The sequence below is a fragment of the Tiliqua scincoides genome, chromosome 5, assembly GCF_035046505.1.
Source record: "Tiliqua scincoides isolate rTilSci1 chromosome 5, rTilSci1.hap2, whole genome shotgun sequence".
Lineage (NCBI taxonomy): Eukaryota > Metazoa > Chordata > Lepidosauria > Squamata > Scincidae > Tiliqua > Tiliqua scincoides.
Window position 1 is genome coordinate 113,195,691 of NC_089825.1, and position 21,078 is coordinate 113,216,768.

Below are 21,078 nucleotides of genomic sequence, written 5' to 3' on the forward strand. Positions count from 1 at the left end.
TGACTTTGATGACTGTTTTTTGAATGCCATTTTTCAACATTGCTTTATTGAAATGTTTTAAGTTGCCTTCATGTTTCCTTAAAAGGTATCAAACATGACCTAAAAGTTATTTTAAAGAAACAAAGTCTATTTGACCAAAATCATGGTGAAAGCCCTGCAATGTCCTTGTCACGGCGAGCCCATGACCAACCAAAAATTGGGCCGCAACCTACAGTTTGGGAACACATCACATGATGCTCTTCTGATTCATTTGTAAATTAACATCTATTATGAAAGTGTCACCAGACTCCAGTATATACTGCTATCCCTGGACATTTCACTGATTAGGAAACTTGCTCAAGTAAAGCCACAGCACTGAAAAGTGATTCTGAAGTTGGCCAACTCAAAGTTCCAGTTCAAGTAGTTGCAACTACAAGCATGAAATCCCATAAAAGCTAAGGGGGCAGCTAACTCATTCAAGGAGGTGGACAAGTTAAGGACTATCCATAGATAATGTAGAAAATATAAAATAAAATAAAGCAGCTAAATACAGTGTCTCATGGGCAGTTACATTATTAGGACTTTATTTTATTCCATTAATATTAAAAAGAAAAAAAAAATCTTCCACAATTTCTATTGATTCTATTGGCTGGTTGAGTGAGCCAGTACTATGAAGTGTGATTGAGCAATGGCTAAAGTCCAGAGTTTTATTTCACAGAATAAAGACATAATCACATTACACATTTAAAAAAGACCTGAGTTGGTGGAACAAAAACTGGCTTCCACAAATAAACTGACACTCTATAGTATTTGAAGACAGCAATTCCCTCTCCACTCATGGAATTTACGAAGGGAATACATACCAGAAAAGTCACATGAGAGAGAAAGGTTTATATTTTTTCATTCTTTTTCAGTAGGAGCTGATCTTTGTTATTCAGCTCAGGTCTCAGAATAATGATGTAACATTTGGGTGAAAAAATGCAACCCAGTAACCCAGCACTAGAAGCCAAGATGGAGAAGATCTCCACAACCACCATATACTTTCCTTTGGTGCTCAGATAGGTTGGAACAAAAGACAACCAAACACTGCAAAACACCAACATGCTGAAAGTGATGAATTTTGCTTCATTGAAACTGTCAGGCAGTTTCCTGGCTAGGAAAGCCACAGTGAAGCTGACAACGGCCAGGAAGCCCATGTAGCCCAAGACACAGTAAAACATGGCAGTTGAGCCCTCATTACATTCTATTATGATATTTCCATGTAATGAGAGCATGTCTGTATCTGGGAATGGAGGTGAAGTACTTAACCAAAGAATACAAATAGCTGCTTGTACAAAGGAACAAGAGAAGACAATAGTATTTGAAACTCGTTTCCCCACCCATTTCCTCATCCCAGATCCTGGTTTGGTAGCCATGAACGCCAGAACCACAGTGATGGTTTTTGCCAAGACACTGGAAAGAGCCACAGAGAAGATGATGCCAAAAGCCATTTGTCGGAGAAGGCAGGTCACTTTTTGAGGCTGTCCAATGAACAGGAAGGAGCAGAGGAAGCAAAGAAGGAGGGAGATGAGGAGGATGTAGGTGAGGCTCCGGTTGTTGGCTTTGACAATGGGAGTGTCCTGGTGCTTCCTAAAGATTCCAAGCACTAAAGCTGTGGTCAGAGTGAAGGAAAGAGCCAACAAAGCCAAAATTTTCCCTAAAGGATCCTCATAAGAAAGGAAGGTTATAATCTTGGGAACACATGCATCTTGGGCCCTGTTTGGGTACTGATCTTTTGGACACATGACACAAGCATCCATGTCTGAAAAAAGAAAAGAAGGAAGAACAGCTTCAGTTTCTATAGATTCCGACATACATTCAGGGAAAAGACTTTAATTTTAATAAATGTGATAAATGGAATTGTGTTTTGATTTCCTGTTTTACCTATTAGATGGGGCCATTTCACTGGCAACACCACAACTCTGGAACCCTCTCTCCAGAGAAGTCTGTTGGGACTCTTTGCCCACCTTTAAATGGTTCTTGAAGACATTTTCGTTTTTCAGGGTTTTCAAATATCACACACACATGCACAGAGAGAGAGAGAGAGAGAGAGAGAGAGAGAGAAGGGCATCTTGAAGGGCACACCTTTTTCAAGGTTTTCAAATATCACACACACACACACACACACACACGCAGAGAGAGAGAGAGAGAGAGAGAGAGAGAGAGAGAGAGAGAGAGAGAGAGAGAGAGAGAGGAGTTTGGTCTTCAGCAGTCATTTATTTCCTCCGGACAGCATGCATTTTTAAACTGTCTTGAAGGGCACACAGGTACAGAATAGCACCATGTTCTCAGGGTTACATCTCAATGAATAACAGAGTGTGCGATCTATGAATGCTTGCCTAGGAGTAATTATTTAGGAGTTAGCTGTTGACCCCAGCTGGACTTCCTTCTCAGGAAGCATTCACAGCATTGCACAGAATGTTTAGTTCACCTGAATAGTAAGATAAATGTACATTTGTCATTATTATTGATAATGATGATGATAAAGTTATAATAATAATAATAAAAGGTGCCAATTGTCATTTGAGCCCTTGGAGCAGTACTCAGAAGTCTGAAGAAGCATGTCAACATTCTTGCCCTTGAGCAAATTACACGGGATCGCTTCCAGAAAGCAATATTGCTTAGAACAGCAAGAATCCTACAGCAATATTCTGTGATTCCCAGGATCTTGGCTAGATCCTGAAGTACAGAATATAATCAGCCCACCATAGGCTGATGAAATATACAGCAGTGAAATATATACAGTGATGAAATACATAGCAGCAGCAGCAGCAACAGTAATAATAAAACAGGTTGCATCCAAAGAACACAGTCTCAGGTGTGCGATGAATGCATGGGGGATGTTCTTTGAGCTTGCATGGTATCTCTGTACATTAAGTTTCCTACCTATCTTGTTGGACATCATCCCTTCAGGACATTGTGCACAATCATAGCAACAGAATTTTTTTCCTTCCACCTTTTTTCTGCTAAACCCTGGAGAGCAGTTTTCATTGCACAAAGAAACAGGCAGCACCTGTCCGTAAATATAAAGAGAGATTAACTTCCAAGTCAACAGCTATTTCATTCCTTACTTGTTTTCCAGGAAGTGCACTATTGAGTCCTTCCCTGACACAAAATGGGCAGTTTGAACTTTCTCCTCTGATCATGGATGTTGCCAATGAGCTAGTCACTTGTCAATTGACTATATGCATTTCCACAGATTCATAAACTGTATATAAAATTATTGTATATAAAATAAATTAAATTATTTTTAAATTTACATATTTTTTTACTTACTTACAGTTAAAAAGAAAAACTACTTCCATTTTCTCCTTGAAACTGGAATGATGTTTTTAACACCTTATAGGGCACTAGGAGGCCTGGGAAGCTCTCTGGGGCTTCCCCAGGCATCCCAATGCCTTATAAGGCATTAAGAAGTCACTTCCAGTTTCACAGAGAAATCAGAAGTATCATTTTTTAAGCTGTTGCACTCAGTTTGCTGCCTCTTCTGGATCCTGCTCTGCCTCAGAGGACCCTCCAGGAGCTCCCTTTGCCTCCAGAAGGGGCATGCGCAGGGGTCATGTATGGGGGACCCCGCAGATACGGGATCTGTTGATACATGGGGCCCCTGTATAAGTGTCTTTTCAAAGGAAGTGTCAGGGTACTTACAACGTCATCATAGTCATTGGGGTGAAAGGCAATAAATATTTTATCCTTTCTTTCTCTGAATAGTGGTACACCAGAACCAAAATAGACTTCTTTAAAAAAAAGTCCTTAAAGTTGTGTGCCCTGTTCCATTAAGAATTGATTAAAATTGGCTTCCAAGTATGTAGCACATCAACTGAAGCTACAATTGGCAAATCCACCAACTGAAACATTTTGATGTAAATATACCTAAGTGGAGATATAATTTCCAATGCTATTAGATGTGGAGCATCCTGTGACTTGAGTGTCCCTATGCCTAAAACATGTTAATAGCCAGTATTTAATAATCGAGAGGTCATAGATTGGGCTGTAGGTTAAATTCAGAGGCATTCCATATAATTATTTTAAAGTGTTGGAGATGTGATATATGGGGGAATGGAGTGCTCCATGAAGACTGATTTGTGGATAACTGCTAGGAGGAGGACTCCATCTATGAGGTTACATTGCTTTTGCCATTTCAGAAATTCCAGGCAAGATACAGGAAGCTGGACTAGATGGGCCTATGGCCTGATCCAGTGGGGCTGTTCTTATGTTCTTATGATAAAATATGTTCCAGAATTTTACAGAGAACCTTTAGTGACGCCTATATTATGGACCTTACTCTCAGGTAAATGTGTACAGGATTACAGCTCAACAGTCCAATCCTATCTCCCACTATGTTATAGCATGCAGCCTCACCAGTGGAGGCTGTGCTGCATGATATGGGGGAAGCTGAAGAAGGTTAGTAGATATATTACTCACCCCACCACAGTAGGCTGTCTGATCACCTATGGGTCCCCTTGAACCTATGCCAGCCATTTTGCTGGTGTATGTCCGAGGAGAGAAAAGCAGCATGGGGAGTTCAAAAGGAAGGGATAGGAGCCTGGTGCAAATCGCTGTGGCCAAGATGCAGCATTTTCACCTTACCTGGTTAAAACGTCTATGCCATGTAATTCTTTTGTCATCAATGGTTAATGCTGTCCTTGAAGAAGCCCATGGATCCAGCCTTCCAACTTTGACTCTCACAAAAGAGTTATTTGGGAATGTGACCCAGTTTGTAACATCAAAACCTACAACTAATTCTCTGTTTTCATCAAAATGCACTGGATCTCCCGCACTGGTGTTGAAGGAGATGCTCCTCAGAAAAGGATGGAGCTTGATTGAAAGAAAAATAAAAGAAACAGGAACGTGTTTCATCCTTTGCAATGACACTGACAAGCAGATATCTTACAGCACAATCCTAGGCATGTCTGCTTAACGTAAGCTCAATGGAACTTCCAGGTATATGGGTATAGGACTGTGGCCCTAATTAGACCAAATAATGCCCAAATCCTAACCCACTTTCTAGCACTGGCATAGCTGTGCCAATGGGATGTGTGCTGGAGCCTGCAGTTGGGGGACACTCACGGAGGCCTCCTTAAAGGAAGGGAATATTTGTTTCCTTAACAAGGTGCTGCATTGCCATGTCGGTGCTGGAAAGTGGGTTAGGATTGCGCCCTTATTAAACTAAGACTATTTTTATTGTTTTAACTGTATATGCAGTCCTTTAATTGTGTTAGGATTATGCAATGTTCATCTTCTTTCTCCTGAAAAAAGTGGCCTTGGGTAAGCCACTCTCTCTCAACCACGACAGCAGTACTGGGACAAGAATACTCAGGGCCCAAACTTATGCTTCCCCAGCACCCAGTAAGATGGTGATGCTGAAATTGCTGCTGATTTATCCTATGGGGCCAGGGAAACTCCCAGAAGTCTCTTTGGGGTAAGGGAACAGTGGTTCCCTTACTCTGTGTCAAGCCCAGGTGGCCTGGATGGGCCTGCTTGGATCTGTGCTTGCTATTAAGCAGGTGCAGAACCAAGGGGGCCCATGTTGGTCTCCATGGCTCAGGAGGGAATGTAGGATGCAACGGTAGGCTCTGCTGCCATCCCCTCCCCCTCCTGGACATAATCCTCTCCTTGATTTGCCCTCCCTCTACCCCATTCTGCGCCCTTTCCCTGCCCTGAAAGCCTCCCCACCTCCTGGTGGGGAAATTTACCATTCCGAGTTGGTGAACAAATTACACCAAGAGAATGTGCCCCCTGGCATTACAAGAGACCATGGCATCCAGGTGGTGATAATATGACATCACTTCCAGGTTTGGTAAAGAAAGAAGTAGCAGCTCAGCAAATCTAGGAGCCTGGAGCAAATCTAGGTGCTTTCTGGAGCAACCACTCAGCATTGCCAAGTTTCTGCAGTGCTTCCTGTTCTCTCATGAGAACAGAAAGCAGCGACTAGGCAAAGCCTGATGCGGTTGATCTAAGAAACAGCTGGGCTTGGCTGAGTGACTGAGGACGAGTGTCTGCTGCTGTTGTCTTGGCTGGGTTTTGATTGGCATCCCTTCCGATCTTGAAGTTCTAGACCAGGGGTTCCCAAACCCTGGCCCTGGGGCCACTTGCGGCCCTCGAGGCCTCTCAATGCAGCCCTCAGGGAGCCCCCAGTCTCTAATGAGCCTCTGGCCCTCTGGAGATTTGTTGGAGCCCGCACTGGCCCAATGCAACTGTTCTCAGTGTGAGGGCGACTGTTTGACCTCTCGCGTTAGCTGTGGGATGAGGGCTCCCTCCACTGCTTGCTGTTTCACGTCTATGATACAGTAGTGGCAGCAAAGGAAAGGCCAGCCTTGCTTTGTGCAAGGCCTTTTATAGGCCTTGAGCTATTGCAAGACCTTCATTCATTCATTCATATAAGTTCATCTTTAATATATTCATTTATGTAAACTTATGTAAATTTATTCAAATTTTAAATGTAAATTAATTCTTTTTTTTCCCTGGCCCCCCCGACACAGTGTCTGAAAGACGATGTGGCCCTCCTGCCTAAAACTTTGGACACCCCTGTTCTAGACCAAGGCTAAGTATAATGCTAGTGATGATTATCTGATTTGAAGTAAAAGAGCTATTAATTTAAAATTACCTGCCATGGCTCAATATTCTGAAGTTTCAGCAAAAATTTGGATTCATACGCAGTATGTAAAGCATGCGCCACAGCATAGAGAGCACTGTAGACATTGTAGCTGTGACCAGTCATGCCCATTTCAAACAATGTTTGAGGCAGGCTCTCCAGCTTCTCCTCTCCAGTGCAGATTTGCTTACTCTCCTCGCCCGCATCAGGCGTTGAAATTAAGCAGTCAAACGCCTGCTCCCAGAAGACCTGGATAAAACCGTCTCTTTTTGCCCAGGAAGGCTTTACAGTTTGAACAAATGTTTGGAAACCTGGTGGGTCATTGGCGTGGATCGTGAAGGATAAGGCACCGTGGAACGACTGTACATCCCAATCCCTTTGCATACTCTCCGTGGTGAAATCCCAATGGGCTGTAACAATCCACACCTTGCCCAAAGGCGGCAATGAAAGTGCATTAAATGCAAAGAGAAATACTCTCAAAACTATCATGGATGGAGGTTCTCCATACACAAAGAAGACATTGGCTTTTCTCTCTACAAGGATTGGGTATTTTTCCTGCAGCATTATAGCTAAGTCCAGAAAATCACTCAGGGAAGTTTTCCTTGGTGTTCTTAGTATGAAGGCATCATAGATGCCACTCTGTGAAAGCATGGGCAGCATTGTCTGCAAAAATCTGTCCCCAGTGTCATCATCTGCAGCAAAGAGCCCAACCCATGTCCACTGGAAATGCCAGAGTAACCGAATGACCCCCTTGAACTGATATTCTTCTCTTGGAACCATCCGATACAAGGAAGGGAACAGCTTCTTTTCACCCTCTGCTGGTGAGAATGTTCCATAGGTGAACTGAAAGAAAATGTATAGATATTTGTCAAATGCAGTGTGAGGTTGTTCATCGCAGTTTTGAAACATTCACGCTAATATATACATAGCTTACCTGTGGACACTTGTAGATTTCTAAAAGCGTGGCCATGTTGAAAGAGGTTTGAGCAAGAAGTCCTCCAATGACAGCGATCACAGTGTTCTGGGTGCCACATCTATAGTTGGGGGCAAACTTATCTTCTGTGGAAAGCAGATTGAGGGTGGCCTTGTAGGTCATCTGTGCACTGAAGTAGTTGTTGAGGATACGGAACCCTAACGTTATGTTTGGCAAAATCCTGCAGTCCTCGTTGACCTCTTTTACAGCGAATGCCAAGGCCAGGATGTGCTGGTAGTTCTTCAGTGCTGTACTGCAGTGAGTGTAATGTGATAGTCACATCAGCAACCAAAACCCCACATTTTGAATGCCCCTAACAGCCAGGTTTTACAGAAACACTGGCCAAAAGAGGCCAGTGTAACTTGAAGGGAGCTGTGATTCAGATCATCTATTTGACCTACCAATTCATCTACGAAGAACATAAGAATAGCCCCACTGGATCAGGCCATAGGCCCATCTAGTCCAGCTTCCTGTATCTCACAGCGGCCCACCAAATGCCCTAGGGAGCACACCTGATAACAAGTGACCTGCATCCTGATGCCCTCCCTTGCATCTGACATAGCCCATTTCTAAAATCAAGAGGTTGCACATGGCTTGTAACCCGTAATTGATTTTTCCTCCAGAAACTTGTTCAATCCCCTTTTAAAGGCATCCAGGCCAGACGCCATCACCACATCCTGTGGCAAGGAGTTCCACAGACCACGGAGGCTCATTGGAGACTGGCGGCTCCCCGCGGGCCTGATTGGGAGCCCCCGAGGGCCTCATGTGGACCCCCTGGTCGGGGTTTGGGCACCTATCTATAATCATCTATTGTATGATGATGATTATCATCATCTATTAGTGCTAGGGGAGAAAAAAAGAACCAGGCTAAAATTGTGAAAAACTGTTGCTAATCAGCATTACAAAAACAAGCTTGATAGACCAGTGTTTCTCAACCAGTGATACAGGTGCCACCAATGGTACTTGAGATGGTGTCTTGTGGTACTTGTGGGCCCCCCAGACCCCTACCACCCAGCAGCGAGACCAGGAACACGACACAACAAACAGCAGTAGGAAGCTTGACTCGGTGGGCAGAGCTCCAAAGCATGCTTTTCTGCACTGGAAAAAGATCTCCCTTCCACCCTGAGCTTCTTTATGGGTGTTTGTCATGCTGCATCTGGCCTCCAGACCCAGAAGTAACCGACAATGATATCATCACCAGTTACTTTTGGTGGTACTTTGAATAGGTGGACCATGTGTAGTGGTACGGCAGAGGACAAATGTTGAGAAACACTGTGATAGATCAATAATCTGACTCAATATAAGGTATCTTCCTATGTTCATATGCATGAGCTTCTACAGCCTTGAATACTATAGCCTGGAACAATATACATTCTTTTCTTTTTCCCCTCCCTATTTGGTTATACACTCATGGTTGTTTGTTTTCTTCCTTATGGTCAACCTCCTTACCAAAATCCTGAATGAAACAGGATAAAGTTCCTCAACAAATGTGGATGGATTATTTCCATGAAGTAAAATTTGTAACATAGGAATGTATGAATGTGGAAGAAGGGAATATTTCATAGAGGAATTACTTCAGAGAATATATTGCAAATGGTACACACAGAAGCCATATATGATTCAGACTCAAACCTTAACCAACTGAGCTGCATTGCCCACACCTCAGTGCTGAAAAATTGGTTAGGATTGCACCTTAAAGCAGCTAACCCACATTTGAAACTAAAATCTGGAAATAACATATGACTGAGTGGTACAGGGCAGGTGACAACTATAAATATATTAAGCTTAAAGTACTTGTAAAATACAATTCAGTGTAATGAAACTAAACCTAGGTGTGTAGGAACCGACCAAGAGAAGGTGAGAAAGGTGAGGAAATTGTTAAGTCCAACCTTGTTAGAAAGTCATAGAGAGAGAATCTCAAACGAAGGACAAATCAAATCGTTGGAGAGTATTGTATGGTCTTTTCCCAGGTATAAACAATACAGTTACAAATTACAAACAGGGGAAAAAATGCTTACAATGGTTCCTCAATCAATGACTGGGTGGGTTGTTTCTCGAAAGAAAGAATGTCGTCTTGGAAATAGAAGATGTGAGTCACAATTTCCCCAACAACAAGATCGCCAGGCTGATAAAACTTATGAGAAATAGATCGAGCATCATATGCAGCACAAATCCGTGAACGCGACTTGCACACAGTGTGAGGCAGCAGCCCAAGCAAGAGCACCAGTAGCATCACCATCCTGAAAATCAAGCAGAAATTTTCTCTTTAGGCAGAAATTTCCATATTCCTATCTGGGGCATCATCTCAGGAGCATCCCTTTTCCTGCAGCTTTCCTTGAGTCTTTTCCTTTTCCTTGAGATTCTGTTGCCGCACCAATTTTTGACTTTGCATAGAACTGTAAGCCTATGTATCTACCACAGTCCTTTGCTCAAAGTCTGTAATACAGAGGCTGCAACCCTATGCGTGTATAAAGGCCCATTGCATTTAGCCGGACTTACGTCTGAAGCTCAGCTTGCACAAACCCTGAACTGTAGGGTCTGGACATGGGCAGAATCCACCAAATTATGCATTGGCTTTGTCTGTTTCTTTCAAGAAATGTAGAAAAATTAGCTGGGAGAATGTACAAAAGACTGACATAGCCCCACCAGTGCCAAGTGTCTAGATACACCTCTGACCAACGAGTGGAGTTTTTATGATCACTTTCAGATCAGTTCTTGATGTTTTTCTAACAGCATCTGGTAAAGGAAGCAGGAGACTGATCATTATGAAAATTATACGGAGATAATCACGTCCCTCATGTGTTGGCCTGCCAGCCACATGTATTATCTTTTCTGAAAAGTTGTAGCAACTATTCTCCCCCACGTCTTGTTGAATAATTAGAAGTAAAAAGATCAGATCAGAGGCTGATGCAAGACTTCAGTATCTATGTTTCAACAAAGGCCTGGTCATAGGTCACTGTGTTCACACATTACAATGTAGAAGGTGGTGAGGAATGGTATATGCTGGTCCTGCACTTGCTCCCTATGTGCAGTTAGTTTAACTTGAGAAAGCGCTTGCACATCTACACACATATGTGTGTGTTTTTTATACGTGATGCACTGATTAACTCACCACATGATAAGAACATAAGAACAGCCCCACTGGATCAGGCCATAGGCCCATCTAGTCCAGCTTCCTGTATCTCACAGCGGCCCACCAAATGCCCCAAGGAGCACACCTGATAACAAGAGACCTCATCCTGGTGCTCTCCCTTGCATCTGGCATTCTGACATAGCCCATTTCTAAAATCAGGAGGTTGCACATACACATCATGGCTTGTAACCCATAATGGATTTTTCCTCCAGAAACTTTGGACACAAAGTCCAGGTGTGGCCTTACCATCAAATTGTACAACGGCATTATAATATTAGCCATTTTGTTCTCAATACCTTTTCTAATGATCCCAAGCATAGAATTGGCCTTCTTCACTGCCGCCGCACATTGGGTCGACACTTTCATCAACCTGTCCACCACCACCCCTGATCTCTCTCCTGATCTGTCACAGACAGCTCAGAACCCATCAGCCTATATCTAAAGTTTTGATTTTTTGCCCCAGTGTGCATGAACTTACACTTACTTACATTGAAACGCACCTGCCATTTTGTAGTCCTCCAACAATGGCTATCAAATTGTTTTGAACTTCACACTCGTAGTTGGGGACAAATCTATGCTGTGTGGAAAGCAGACGCAGCATGCTCTCAGAGACCATTTTTTCATGATAGTAGATGTCATAGATATGGAACCCCAATGTGACATTAGGTAAGAGTGCTGGATTTTCATTTACCTCCTTTATAGCAAATACCAAGGCGAGGGCATGCTGGTAATTCTTTGGTATTCCACTGCAATAAAATTTATGTTCTATATAACACAACATAAAACCAGGCAAGGCATATATTCAGGCCGTGCAGCCTGACACGGAGCTCAGGGTTCGATGGGCCTGAGCCCTACCAGTCCTGCCCTCCTCCCACCCCACTCCTTTCCTCCAGAATGCCTCCTTCTTGTCCTCTCCCTGCTCTCCCTCCACCTCCCCCCACCCTAGAAAGCCATCTCTCCCAACGCCCCTTCCTACCGAAGAGTGTATACTTTCCCCAGGGCAAGGGAAGAAAACTACCCTGAGAGAGCACTGCAACTGCCTCTCTATCCTAGAATGCAGCACACACTTCATTGGCTCGCTTGAATCTGCACATTGGGGTTAGGTAAGATTTTGCTATTAGTTGACTCCTTTGCCAAGTCAATTGTTTAAATAGTTGATGCTTCTAAATTTTGGAGTGAAGGCTTTTCTCTGTGTGGTAAAACTGAAGGATATACAAACAGCTATTCCTGAGTAATGCCCAGTGCAAGGATATAAGCCTATGCCCCCAATCAAAGGGATGTTTTCACTGCAATTGCTGATGTTGCACATTAACACATCCTCTGGATTAATGAATGGCCTTTATGAGGCGCATCCAAAAGGGAACAAATACCCCACATCACGATCTCTCCAAATTGGCCCTGAACTCCCAGGGGGTCTCCAGTCTTCTTTGAAATAGTTATTGCCTCTGTCTGCCTCTCCCAAATTGCAAAACATATTTTTTCCCCTAAACATACACACTTTATGTCTACCATCTACCAGCAGGAGGAATGTCACATTTGAAAAGCTTTGGTGGGTACCACTATTAAAAACACAGTGGGTTTCTAATTAGGAACTAATGCAGAAGCGTCAACTAACCAATCAGAGACAGGAGGTAAAGTGTTGGCGGCACTGATGTGCGGCCATTTCCTGACACCCTTCCACCTCTCTTTCCACCTCCCTTACTCTCCTTGGTTCTGTGTCGACTAAATATCTGGTGCAGATCCAAGGAGACCCACTGGGGAGGTTTGAACTTTCCCTTTCTCCAGACTGCTTCCCTGCTAGATGCAGTGTGAGCTCTGGTGGCATGGCTGCATTGGCAGGGGGAGTTAGGATTGAGCTGTAGGGCTGCAATCTTATAAACACCTCCTTGGGAGTAAATCCCATTGAACAATGTAGGACGTACTTCTGAGTAAATGTGCACCAGACTGCACTGTAAATGACATTCCTCAAAAACCAGAAAAGTTTCTCTAGTCGCTTAACGGAGAGACAGAGAAAAGCAAGGGTCTGAGAACTGTGGTGATATTAGTCACATTCAAACGAAGGTATACAGCATACAGCTCCTTAGGCATTAAATTTATCTGTTCCTAGTTATCATCTTCTAAGCAACCAGATGCTATATGCTACATTAAAACTTACATTATCTCCTTGATCAATACTGGAGCAGGCAGCATCCTGAAACTTGCGGAATGTTCCCTAAAGAAGCTCTGGGAAGTAGTCTCTCCAACTACAAGGGTTCCTGGTTGATAGAACTCGTGTAGAAGAAAAGAAGGATCATTTACTCTGCACTTCGTCAAAGGAGACTTCCAACTGGGATGGACCGAATAGTGCTCACACCCGGTAGAAGGTAGCTGACCCAACAGGAGCAGCAAGGACACCACCATTCTGAAAACAAGACCACCTTTCCAGAGGCATTTCTTTCCACTCTGCTTCAACAAAGAAGAAATACTCTCCTTGGAATAGGAGCTGACCCCATTGCTACTTTGACCAGCAGGATGTCATCAACTGTGTCCTTCCCTTCGCAGAATTCTGAATGGCACTGTTTCAATTTCCGGTCCTTCAGTGACTCTACAGAGGTTTTGTAGCGTTTCTGGTACTGACTCACTACAATCTCATTGTTTTCTTTTAAAGGATTACTGAGAAATGAAATGCAGTGGAAGAAAAGAGAATGGACAAGGCATTGACCTTAACCCTTTGGGCCCTCCCTCAACACCACAGCATGCTTTTATAAACAAGTATAGTGTTTGTTTTTCTTAAGTTCTCCAGACACCCCTTGGGTTTGGTGAACTGGACAATTACTGTAGATAATCATAGGCGAGAAAATTAGCTTCCCTTGGATCTCTTGTGGTAAAAACCCAGCAAAGTAGCAGGTGGTCAGTGAGTTGCCTGACTAGGTTTTTCACCTGTATTTAGCTGGTATGATTTGTCTGCATGTGTACGTGGTGCTGGGCGCCTGCTGGGGGAGCATGAACCTTGCTAAATGTCACGAATGACTGCATCTTGCATGCACAGCACATTTTAACCTGCAAACAAAAGCTGTAGCTTCCTGATACGGAGTAAACAAAATTGTTAGTGACACAAACACAAAGTCAGGAACCCTACCAGCCCTCACCAACTCTTTGGCTACATTGAATCGAGGCGTCAACACTAATTAAGCTACTAGCAACCACAGCTTTGGGGAGGAGTGGGGGGAGGCAGGAGGGAAGGGAGGGAGGCTGGGTCCCAACCCCCTTTCCGGGGGATGTCAGAGTGGCATCATTCATTCACTACACCATTAATCCAACACTGGAAGGTAAGATGAAGATGGTCTCCACAACCACGATGAAAAACTTATATTCTTTCAGGTTTTCTCTGTCTTAGGTGCTCCCTATTATTCAGATGAGGCCTTAGCACAATAATGTAGCATTTAGGGCACTGGTTTCCAGCCTGTGGTTTGGGGGTCACAGGTGGTCCGTGCGGTCTCAGAAAAAAAGATCACTTCAATCAGCTCGCCGAGAGAGCACTCCCCCACAGACCACCAGAGCAGACAGTCTGTTGATGTTAATGAAGTGTCAGCTGCGGCTGTGGGCAGTCCATCCTCTGTCATCTCTGGTAATCCATGGGGAGGACACTAGCTTAGGAAGTGCTTCCCCACAAACCAACAGAGAGAGCAGAGAATGGACCACCTGCAGCTACAGCTGGAAACAAAAGCAGCAAGCCAGAAATCTTATCTATAAATAATAAATCTAATAAATCTCTAATAAATATTCTCTAATTGTACTTTTTAAAAAATTGTACTTTTTGTGTGCAGGGGAGTAGTGTGGTCCATGATAATCCCAATTTTTTCTCAGTGGTCCGCAAGCGCCTGAAGGTTGGAATCACTGGTTTAGGGGGAAAAATGCAACCCAGTAAACCAACACTGGAGGCTAAGATGGAGAAGATTTCCACAGACACCATGTATTTCCCCTTGGTGCTCAGATAAGTCGGAACAAATCTCAACCAAACACTGCAAAAGACCAACATGCTGAAAGTGATGAACTTGGCTTCGTTAAAACTAGCAATTTCCTGGCTAGGAAAGCCACTGTGAAACTGACAATAGCCAGGAATCCCAGGTAACTCAGGACATAATAAAGCAGGGCAGGAGATATTCTGCTGTGACTTGCCCCATCAGTGAGTGCATGTCCACATCTGGGAATGGAGGAAAAGTACATAACCAAACCATACAAATTTTTTTTTAATTTTTATAGACTTTTATTTTTCCCCACAAATGTACAAAACAATACAAACAAACAAACATATAAACATATTTAGAAGTGCTGAATACCATATATCATTTTTATAATTAATCATTCTGCTGGAGTGCTCGCTCCAGTATTATAATGCATGTTTAAAGAGAGGTGTAGACTGTGGTACTCATACGAAGGATCCATGAATATGTCTTTTTAGGTTTACTTGGAGATGAATCTCACTGCTTAAAAATATTATAGGAGCAGTCATTCAAATGGTTAAGATTCCTACTTGTTTTTCCTAGTTAACTGGTTCCTGCTGTTCAGCTCAGGCCTCAGGACAATTATATAGCATTTGGGGAAAAATATGCAAACCAATAATCCAGCACTAGAAACCAAGATGGAGAAGATCTCCACAGCCACCATGTATTTTCCCTTGGTGCTCAAGTAAGCTGGAAGAAAGGACACCCAAACACTACAAAACACCAACATGCTAAAGGTGATGAACTTGGCTTCATTAAAACTGTCTGGCAAATTCTTAGCTAAGAATGCAATAGTGAAGCTCACGAAGGCTAGAAGTCCCATGTAGCCCAATACACAATAAAACATGATGACTGATCCTTCATTACATTCCACTACAATCTCACCAGACACTGAGTGCATATCAAATCCTAGGTGTGGAGGGGAAGTTCCCAACCACACCATACAAATCCCTCCTTGAATAAGGGAGCAAGACAAAACAATCAACTTGGCCAAGCCTTTCCCCAGCCATTTCCTTTTCCTGGCTTCTGGCTTTGTGACCTTGAATGCCAGAACCACAGTGATGGTTTTGGCCAACACACAAGAAACAGCAGTTGTGAAGGAGATTCCAAATATTGTTTGCCGTAAGTAGCAGGTCATTTGCTGAGGCCGACCAATGAATAGTAAGGCGCAGAGGAAGCAGAGCAAGAGGGAGCTGAGCAGAGAGTAAGTGAGGTCCCGATTGTTGGCTTTGACGATGGGAGTGTCCTGGTACCTAATAAAGATTCCCAGCACCAAAACTGTGATCAGAGAAGGAGAAAGAGTCAACGAAACTAATGTGATTCCAAAAGGTTCTTCATAAGAGAGGTAGTTTAAACCTTTGGGAAGACATTTTGTTTGGTCCTTGTTTGGAAATTGATCTTCTGGGCATTGGAAACAGTTGTCCGTATCTGAAAGAAAGAAAAGAAGCCATGCCAGTCTTTCTGAAGTATACCACAACTTTCTTTTTTCTATGGACTCTCCTGTATCTCATGAAATGAAATGTATCATCCACAGTCTCTGAGTTGTTCTGCCTATAAAGTGAACTTTAGATAAAAATGAAATTATGAAAGTTTACATTGAGTTAATCACTTATGGGGATGATAGCCACTCATATTATCAATGATTAGAGGTCCCACTGCCCCCAAACCCTGGATATACACACTTCTTACGGAACAGAATCATCGTTACTACTACTCCTCAATTGAGTCCTCCCCCAGCTTCCACCAAGATCTTGTATGCCCTTTCAAATGGAGCACTAAAATCATCCCACCCTATTTTTATCTTTGCATCAATACCGCTGTTCTCTTCTGCTTTGTTTTGTATCCAGGAAATGCTGGACTTTGCATGGATATAAATATAATAGGGAGCAAGAGTTGTCCTAGTCCCTGTCAGAAACTGGACATGGGCTGTGAGGCCAGTGCAAAAAGAAATTCCATGCTGTGACAGATATAAGTGACTGTATACATTAATTTAGTCTCTTCCACATCATCTCCATGCAATCTGAAGCAGTGTCCAGCTATGATGATGATGAATTGAAACAATTTCTTGGAGCAGAACAGCAAAGCAGAAATGCAAATAAATGCTTTACTGTCAGTTAGGGTGTACAGGATACAGTATGTATTATTAACAGTATTTATATACCGCTTTTCAACTAAAAGTTCACAAAGCGGTTTACAGAGAAAAATCAAATAACAGTTGCATCAACTTGCATCAAACCAATAGGACAATGTCTGTTCTGATGGTGAAAAAGAAAACCTATGTATCACATGGAGGAAAAAAAAAAACTAGAGAGAAAAGTGATTTGGTTACGTCACCTTGGCACTTTGTGCATCCGTTGGTGTTGTGTAATTCCTTCTTTCACCTATGATGGTGGCTTTCAAAGCAGGAACCCATGAAAGCGTATTCAGAGCTCTTCACTTAGAAGATTGGTAAAGGCAGACAAGGCATTTTGAAAAATAGCATGTCCACCACTACCAGCTTATGCATTATAAGTTTATGTTCAATATTTCAAGAACACTTTTGCAATCAATGTGGGGGTTGCAGTGAGGTCCAGGAGACAATGCGCTTGAAAATGCTCCAGAAGCATCTTACAGTGCGATCCTATGAATGTCTTATGCACAGAATTAAGCCCCATTGACTTCAGTGGGACTCCCAAGTAGGTGCATATAGGTCCAGCCTATTTATACACGGATTTGACTCAACACGAATGGCCCCTGCAAATGAGAAGGAATGTGCTGATCCCGGGAGAAGGGGAAAATGCACCCCTTTAAAAGCAGTTTAAAAAACTGAACAGTCCTTTAACAATAATGAGAGAGAGAGAGAGAGAGAGAGAGAGAGAGAGAGAGAGGGCAGCTGGCTGACAATCCATCAGTCCTGCTCTCCCCAGTGGACCCCTCCATTCCCCCTGAGCACATGAAAGAAAGGTGATCCCTTTGCATTGGTGAAGTGAGGGGCTGAGTGTAAGCTCTCAGCTCTTTGTAAGCTCTTGGAGGAGGACTGATTGATGGATTGTCTTGTTAAGGACTCTTATCTTACATCACAAAGGTCAGCAAGGCTGTTTTTAAATCACCAGAGCAAAGAAACTTTTTTTAAAATTGATTTGCTATTGATTTGCACTTTTTGCCATTCACTGTGAGTGCTTGAAACAGAACCAACGTGAAGAATTAGTCTCAACCTGTATAGGGTGGCAGCCTTGGATGTTCAAGAAGTTCTACAGCAGATATTCAGGCTTTCTTCAGCAGATAAACCACTATGAGAAGTGGAAAATCCACTAATTAAACTGGAATATGGAATCCCTCCAGTAGGTTTCATGCAAGTTAGCCTCCCAGCAGCACTATTAGTTTTCATCCAACCGAACAGTGGAGTGCTTGCTGTGCTAGAAGCTCAGGTTTTGTGGTAGCAGATCACGAGATCCTCCAGCGTAATGCCCAGATACGATTATGCTTAAATTAGTAAATGCACATTTTATATTTCAAGGGCATACTGTGATTTGTGTGTTGCAAATCCAAAGCAGCTGAGATATTTACATTTTGGTTACTCAAGCATAAGTACTTTGTCCTGTTTTGCATATTTTGCAAATGTTACATATTTTGAGATTATTAGAAGAAAATGATTTCCTACCCAACTGGTGAGCGATCTGTCCTTCTGGGCATGAGGTACAGTCATAGCAACAGAAGGGCTCCCCTTCTTTCTTTCTTTTGCTGTAACCTGGAAGGCATTCGTCTGAGCACTTGGAAATTGGTAGCATCTATCCATAAATACAAAGAAAATAAATTAGAATTCAGTGCTTAGTGAATATTATGTACATTGGTTCTGCTGAGCTTGCATAATTTTGGACACCATCCTAACCAGCTCTACTCAGAGGTAAGTCTGATTTTGTTCAATGGGGCTTACTTCTTTTCCTTCATTGAAATGGGGGTGGGGCAGCAGTCATTAGACAAAGAGATGGGCAGCGTCTGACCAGAAACATGAGTGGGAAAAATTGAGGATTAAGAAAGTATGCTTTGACAGTTGAGGTTTCAATAGCAATGTACAGAAGGTCTCAAAGAGGTGCATTTTCACCAAACTTAAACTGGTACTCTCCCATCCCCTTTCACGGTTTCAATCTCTGGACTAGAAACTTGAAATCAACATATTCAGCATCTCAGTAATGGCCATTGCCTTGGTGTATCAAGAACACTAGTAGAAATGACTCATTTTTTTCAGATATCTCACCACACGGTCCTTGAGCAGTTCCCTCTCACCTGGTTTAATGCTTTAGGCCACCAAATGCTTTCTTCAGAAATGCTTAACTCTTTTCCAGGAGGAGCCTGAAGAGCCAGGTTTCCAACTTTGACTCTCGCAAAAGACTTATTTGGGAATGTGACCCAGTTTGTAACATCAAATCCTGCAACTAATTTTCCTTGTTTGTCAAAATGCACCACCTCTCCAGCACTGTTGTTGAATGAGAGACTCCCGAGAAAGTGATGGAGCTAAGAGCAAAGAGAAGGAAGTTACAAAAGGATAATATCAGGGTATTAGAACTGACTAGTATCTTTCATAGGCTGATTCAGAGTTTTTTAGGTTTTGACCAGATGAGCTTTGCTTTGTGCTTTGCCTGGGCAGTTAGGTCCATTGCCTCCCTGAGAGATGCCCGTGGTTATAAACATTACTGAAAGAGTTGCAAAAGAAAATAGCATCTTGTGCACCAGAACTCAGTGGCACAACATTTTATGTAGTGGAGCACTGAGGTGCTAACTAGACAAATTTGCTCCACTCTTCAGGGAGCCTTCAAATAAACTGCAGATAAGAACTTGGTGTCAAAGATGGGGGAAACCAAAGCTGAAGTAGCAACATCATTGTGATTGTCATATTGCACAATATTACTTGGCTAAGCGTCTTGGCTGCCCTCCATGTGAGAGATGGAGCTGCTTTTCAGCCTGCGTGGAAGAACCGGAGGCCAGAAGTGAGACCAAACCAGGAAGATCCATTCTGAAATGTTGTTGGTTCTTGAAAGAGAGAACCTCTATGATTGTAAAAATTCCCCTGAGGGATTTAAAAATGCCTGCCTATGTAAACCGCCTATGAATGCCAGCCTATAAATAAAGTCAGAGGAGGAATCTGATGACCAGAAAGGTGGTATATAAATACCTAGTTGTTGTTGTTGTTGTTGTTGTTGTTGTTGTTGTTATTACTATTATTATTATATTTATTTATTTATTTATTTATTTATTTATTTATTTATTAAAGGCATCCAGGCCAGATGCCATCACCACATCCTGTGGCAAGGAGTTCCACAGACCAACCACACACTGAGTAAAGAAATATTTTCTTTTGTCTTTTCTAACTCTCCCAACACTCAATTTTAGTGGATGTCTCCTGGTTCTGGTGTTATGTGAGAGTGTAAAGAGCATCTCTCTATCCACTTTATCCTTCATGCCACGGCTCTTTCTCTGGCTGCTTGTTTGCAGACATAGCTTCTCTCCGCTTGATGCAGTTACCAGGTCGTGCTGTACCAGTTAGAACCAGTTTTAAAAGAACTACTGTATACAAAAGTATAGAGCCAAACCTTCCATTGCTGTAAATTCCATGAATCCATCATTCTCCCAGGCAACTTTATTCTGTGTTTAGATCTGGATTCATACATCATATGCAAAGCATGTGCAATGGCATGTATAGCATTGTAGATGCTGTAGGTGTAGCCTGTCATGCTCATCTCAAAGAGTGTCCCAGGAAGGCTCTCCAGCTTCTCCTCTCCTGTGCAATTTTTTTTGGTTTTCTCATTCACACTAGAAATACTGGAATTGGTCAATGCACAGTCAAAGGTTCGCTCCCAAAAATCTTTGATAAAACCATCTTCTTTAACCCAGGAGGGACTGATGCTCTGAAGAAATTCCCTAAATCCTGGTACTTCATTTGAATGAGCTGATAGGGATATGGCCCCATGGTATGGTTGGACATCCCAGTTCTTTTTATTTGTATGTGTTTCAAAATTGCCATGTGTTGTCAAAATCCACACCTTTCCTAATGGTGAGTGCTGGAATTCGATTTGAAAATACCAGTCCAAGTAATACATGATCATAGAGGAAGAAAAAACTATAAACACATTGACTTTACTTCTAACGAGAGTTGACATTTTCCTCCAGTCACGATACCACAAGTCCAATGTTTTATCAGTAGAAGTCCATTGTGGCATTTCCTCAATACAAGCAAAGCAGATACCACTTTGGGGAAGTATCTGCATCAATGCCTTCAAAAAGCCTCCTCCAGTGTACTCAGCCTGGGTAAAGATCCCAACCCATGTCCACTGGAAATGCAAAAGTAATTGAGCAATCCCATAGCACTGTTCGGTCTCCGTTGGGAGCATCTGGTATAAGT

At 42.7% G+C, this 21,078-nt stretch overlaps 2 protein-coding genes across 2 annotated transcripts; both read right to left on the bottom strand.

The window, feature by feature from the left end:
* Nucleotides 1–869: 869 nt before the first annotated feature.
* Nucleotides 870–7,995, bottom strand: LOC136653208 (vomeronasal type-2 receptor 26-like). Its single transcript, XM_066630116.1, has 6 exons — nucleotides 7,988–7,995; nucleotides 7,548–7,839; nucleotides 6,626–7,456; nucleotides 4,609–4,836; nucleotides 2,905–3,058; nucleotides 870–1,780 (listed from the first exon to the last, which is right to left on the bottom strand). Exons 1-6 carry the CDS (start codon nucleotides 7,993–7,995, stop codon nucleotides 870–872), a joined length of 2,424 nt encoding a protein of 807 aa, XP_066486213.1.
* A 1,605-nt stretch (nucleotides 7,996–9,600) lies between these two features.
* On the bottom strand, nucleotides 9,601–20,776 carry LOC136653209 (vomeronasal type-2 receptor 26-like). The gene is made up of 7 exons (XM_066630117.1): nucleotides 20,270–20,776; nucleotides 18,966–19,193; nucleotides 18,343–18,469; nucleotides 15,233–16,130; nucleotides 13,207–13,371; nucleotides 11,220–11,465; nucleotides 9,601–9,826 (listed from the first exon to the last, which is right to left on the bottom strand). Exons 1-7 carry the CDS (start codon nucleotides 20,774–20,776, stop codon nucleotides 9,601–9,603), a joined length of 2,397 nt encoding a protein of 798 aa, XP_066486214.1.
* Nucleotides 20,777–21,078: the final 302 nt, after the last annotated feature.